At 48.5% G+C, this 5266-nt stretch overlaps 1 protein-coding gene across 1 annotated transcript in view; it reads right to left on the bottom strand.

The window, feature by feature from the left end:
* Positions 1-4504: 4504 nt before the first annotated feature.
* Positions 4505-5266, bottom strand: part of MYBL2 (MYB proto-oncogene like 2) — a gene marked incomplete at its 5' end in the record, with an annotated part of 14471 nt that continues 13709 nt past the window's right edge. Inside the window, one exon of the mRNA XM_010164325.1 lies at positions 4505-4810. Within this exon, the coding sequence (XP_010162627.1) occupies positions 4682-4810 (129 nt within the window). The remainder of the gene's footprint in view (positions 4811-5266) is intronic.

Below are 5266 nucleotides of genomic sequence, written 5' to 3'. Positions count from 1 at the left end.
AAAGGAAAGAAAAGAGAAGAAAAAAAGAATTAAAAAAAGAAAAGAAAGTCACATCTTAAGGGGCATCACTATACCACAGTGCACAGGGCATCCTTTCCCCTGGGCTGGCTGCCTCCCTCGAAACCAAAGCTTTGGGTCAGATTTCCAAACCCAAATGAAATAAATCCCTATGGGAATTAGGAATACAATTTCTATTTATTTTCCTACAATATCTATCTAATATTTAGATTAAAAAACCACAAAACTAATGTGTTTACAATTAAAACCCCCTATTAAAGCATTAAATTTGCCTTTCACAAGCTATGAGGTCTCTGGATCTCACAGGATCCAGGTGATGCTCTGGTTGCTGCCAGCTCCCCACGTACAAGGCGGCCACTGGCTGTGGCAGGGGGAGATGTGCCCATGCTCATCCCCTGGGCAGATCTGCTGAGTCTTTTCACAACAGGGTGGTTTTAACTCCCTGAAATTTCTCTTTTTTTTTTTTTTTCCTAACATTTTCCAACTAGAAACATTAATTTCCTCACTCTGAACCCTTTGGTTTCCACAGCAAAATGTTTTCCCTGACCTCGTACCATATTTTAATCTTCTATTATTCTGTACTGGCAAAGATGAAGAATTGCAGTTTCCTCACTCCAGACACAGGAGGGGGGAGGATTTTAAGTTTCCAAAGCACAATGAGTTTCCTGTCAAGCTGCAGCCAGCTCTTAACACCAGCGGTCTCTATCTCTTGCAAAATCCAGGAGCTGCTCAGCTAATCCTCAGCATGTATCTACCAGGCTAAAATTGTCCTTTTAATTTCTTAAACCTCTAAACCCACAGGTTAGAGCGTCCAAAAAAAGTGCACATGGGTAATTTTACAAGGTTATTGCTTAGCAACTGCTCAATAAATACCGTAAGCAAAGGCAAGAGAAGAGGGACTTTGTTGTTTTGAGTAATCCCCAGGGTCAAAGCATTTTTTTTTTGGCAAAGCAGAAGCCCTGGATGCCCACCCTGACCTCAGCATCCCCTGGCACCCATCATGGGGTCCAACACGGGCTCTAAGGCAGCCTCCCTTCCTGCACCAAAGCTCAGAGAACACCACTGAGGTGTAACCAATGCAAATTTAGCCACCCATGGGAAATTCATCTTATTTTACCCCAACACAGCACCTGCAGCCCCAGAGGATGCACAGCCCAGGCAATCCCCGCTGCCCCATGCAGGAAGGCAGGAGTGGAGCAGGGATGGAGCGTGCCATGGGGACAAGCCCACCAGCCACCCTCAGCCTCGCTGAGCTATTGTGGAAACATCAAGCAGCACCAGGTTAGGCTAAAGCTCAAACCTCCGTGTCACCGCTGAGCAATTACTCATGGTTTCATGCTCTGCAGTTTCCTTCGCTCTACACCATCACATCAGTGACCAAGCACCGTGTTAGCAAGGGCAGAGGGGTCAGTTGGGGCTGTGCGGGTAACAGCAGCTGGGTTGGCAGGTTCTCCCGCCGCAGCTGCGGTGCTCGGCCGTGCCAGCCCGGCTGCACTGGTGGAAAACCTCTGCCTGGGAGCAGGAAAAGCACCTGCTGCACCAGGGCTGGTTTTGTGGGTGAGCTGAGTAACGAGGTGTATCACTTCAGCTGCCTTTTTATTTCCTTTAGTTACAGGAAATACCTAAAATAGGAAAAAAATACTTTATTCACCATTTGCATCCCTCCACAGCCCCGTGCAGGGACAGCTCTCCCATGGGTGCTGTGTCAAACAGCCCCCTGCGAGCAACCTGCTGCTTGCACAGGGATTTAGCAGAATTAGCTGTGAAAACAAGATAAAAAGGCTGTGAAATCCTTCCTACAGCAGGAACAAGCCCAGCAGCTCAAAGCTCTTTGAGGGACACGCAGTGACTCCTGTGCTGCCAGCTACAGAGCCGTGTGAGCTCAGCACCGCTCTGCCCTGCCAGGCATCACCCAGCTCCATCCTGAAGGAAGACTGCCAATAAAAAACAAACAAACAAACAAAAAAACACCAAAAACCACCCCTGTGTGTCCTCTATTTTTTTTCTCCTTACTCCAATATTTTTTGCTCTCATGAGCTTTTCCAGGGCTTATCCCAGCTGGAAGCAACATCTCACTTGCAGTCAGGGCACTGTCATGACACAGCAGCTCCAGCTCTGCTCTTCCCCTCTCATCCCTGCTAAAAATCAATCCTTTTTCCATGTCTGGATTCAAAGAAGGGGTCATCTGCTCTGTTGAGGAATGAAAAATGGCAAAAGCAAATACAAAATTTAAATTAAAGCAGCAACCAGGGGTTTCTGCAGCTTTCCAGCAAGCTGAGCAGAGACACCACAGCTCCTGGAACTCTTTTATCCCAACCTTTTGTTTAAAGCTGAATTAAATCTCCAGGTTTCTCTTTGTGAATGAGGGTTATGCAGCCCAAGAGGGAGGGGATACTGCAGAGGCTTCAAAGGGACAAGAGTCAGGGCACAGCCAGGGACAAAGAGCCCCAGACTGAGAGCAAAACTCCCTCCCGCGTCTCCAGCTCCAGTCCAGGGACTCCACAGTCACTGGGAAATTCAACCTCTACAAGATTTTTACTGGAAATAAAGCAGAGTACCCAAATTAACAGAAAAACGAAGCAAGTGGGGACTTTTTTCCCCACCTGCAGAACAGTGCCTGTTCCCAAACCCCAGGACAGCCAAGCCAGGCTGGTAACATCCCGACCAGAAAGAGCTCCATTTTTCCAATTAAAACCTAATTGTCTTTGTACTCATTAACTACACCAGGCCTTGCTCATTTTTCTCGGTATTTTTCTGCCCCTCAATCTTTCTTAATAAGCATCCACAATGCAGGATGCCCGGCACTATCTGGATTTACAGCATCTGAGCAGCAGTTAATGCTTCTCAGCCTCATAATCCCTTAATTTAGGGGCAGCTCCCAAACACGTGCTGGGCTCACGCACAGATTTATTCTCCAGCGGACGGTGCCTGCTCAGGACTCACAGCTCATGGCAGCTCTGGGAGGGAAATGCAGTTCCGGGCTTGGTTTTGTAGTCACCCAACACAGGAATGGCCAAGCTCACTAAAGCCTGAGCAGAAAGAGATGGTTTTATGATGACTTCTCTGAAAATACCAGCAGAACGGGAGCAGCTAAAGCCAGGCGTTCAGACAAGTGGTCCCAGCCGTCCTTCCAAAGCAAACATTGCAGCAGTGAGAAAGAGAAATAAAAATGACTTCATGGATTTGCTTTGGCCCTGAGCTGGTAGAAATGAAAAACGAGCTGGGTTTTGAAAACTCCCTTGTTTCCCGGAATCTAAGGTTTTATTAACAAGTTTGTCAGGAAAGATTTTTTTTTTTCCCCCCACTCTATTTCCAATGCAAGCTACAACCTGAAAAACAACATTTCTACATCCCTGCTGCTTTTCAGTCCTGCAAAGGAACTGCAGGCAGTGACCCTGTTAGGAGGCACAGGCCTGAATGGACCCTCTCCCCGCATCTTTGCTGTACAGCCACCGAACACCAGAGGCAGATCTGCCACTATGGGTTTGGTGGCTTCCACAGCACAGCCCCAGAGAGCTGCTCATGTGCTCATTTAACCCATAAGCTGCTCTTCAGTTTTTCCAGCACCTTTCCCATTGCAGTTAATATATTGCTACAATCACCATGTGTGATCCTTGGCCATGTTAAAACAGGACACCACACCACAGTTATGGCACTGAAACAGCTACACAGAAACAACTTAGGCCACCAAAGGAAGAACAGAGGAGGCTTTACCACAACACACACCCCTGGTGCTCTTCTCCAGCCCACGGCTCTCTGCAGCCTCCATCCACTCTGCATCCACTGCAGGGATCCCAGCCACGCTAAGCTCAAACACACTGAGGCACCTGCTCATAAAGCAGCCAAAATAATTTCTAAACAGCTGAAGAAACTACTCAGGGTGGGGGAGAAACTGGCCCTTCTCCCCCATGCTGAGAGGCTACAGGAATTCAGCAATTTGCCAGGGAAGAAAATCTCCCCATGAAAACTGGTCCCTTGCTGCCAGGCCAGCACAGCGCTGCCTCCCCCCAAGTGCTGTGAGGCCCCGGGCAGAGTCAGAGTCCAGGCGACAGGGTGATGTTAGCACCATCGTTTATTTGAAGAGGGAGCACAGCTCTGCAGCACCGCAGTACAGAACAGCCCCCCAGGGAGCAAGGGGTCAGCTCCCCAGCACGGGTCACCCCAAAGCACACCTCCCACGAGTGCACAACACCCTCCCTCCCCCTAGAGCAGAGGGGGACCACTCCATCCCCCGGGGAAAGCCAGAAGGGGAGATGTAAGACATGTAGGAAGCTTCACAAAAGCTGTTCCTGAGGTACCAGAGCAGCCAGCACGAAATCCAGGCAGGCTGCGAGGCCAGGCTCCACACACTGCTCCGAGGTGGAACACGGCTGCATGCTTCTACTTTTGCAGAACCCAGGTCTTGCAGAGAGAGGTCTCGCTGTCAGCTCTCCAACCCTCCCTCGCTTACCTTTCCATGACGATCCCAAAACTTGCATCCCACACATTAGCCAGCAGTTAGCCCAATTTATTACAATATAGATCTACCTGGGAACAGAAGGAAGAAAACCCACCCCCGCACACTAAGGCCTGGCAGAGGATATTTTCTCCTGTTTTCCCTTCTCCTCCACTTATAAAAAAATTTAAAAAAATAAAATTAAAAAAAAAAAAGCAGAATGATCCTTCATGATAAGATTAAGGTCCTTGACGTGTGATTCTGTTTCAACATGCCCAAAAACTGTCGAGCTTTCTCCTGCATGAAGAGCTGATCTTGGGTTCCACCACAGGCCACCGCTTTCCAAGCCCTGGTCATCTACAGAGGGAAAAGAAAGCAGGTGCACAGTTAAGGGAGAGGACAAACACAGGTCAACATCCTGTTTTAAAAAGCTACAAAAATAAATAAAACTCACATCTGCTACCAAAGGAAATAAAACTTTGGACTTAGGAGCACCCATCTTGCAACCAAGAGGAACCTGCACACCACCAGTTACCCATCACAGATGAGATGGTTGTTCCTAGCAAAGGGGGGGTCACATTCAGCAGTTTCCCAGGTGAGTGCTCCACTTCAGGACAACCCACACGCCCTTTCAGGCCTTTCCCTTACTTGGCTTGAGACAAAAACCCCAAAGCACAAACCCACTAAGGCTCCTTGTGCTTAAGAGATTCCAGAGGGATGGAAGGTATTCAAAAACAGCTTTGGGGTTTATTCCCAACCGGATCCATTCCTACAGGAGCTGCTCAGCCCCAGGTCTAGACTGCTCAAAGCCCA

Source organism: Antrostomus carolinensis, unplaced genomic scaffold (assembly GCF_000700745.2).
Source record: "Antrostomus carolinensis isolate BGI_N321 unplaced genomic scaffold, ASM70074v2 scaffold53573, whole genome shotgun sequence".
NCBI lineage: Eukaryota > Metazoa > Chordata > Aves > Caprimulgiformes > Caprimulgidae > Antrostomus > Antrostomus carolinensis.
This window is presented reverse-complemented; position numbering and strand designations above follow the sequence as displayed.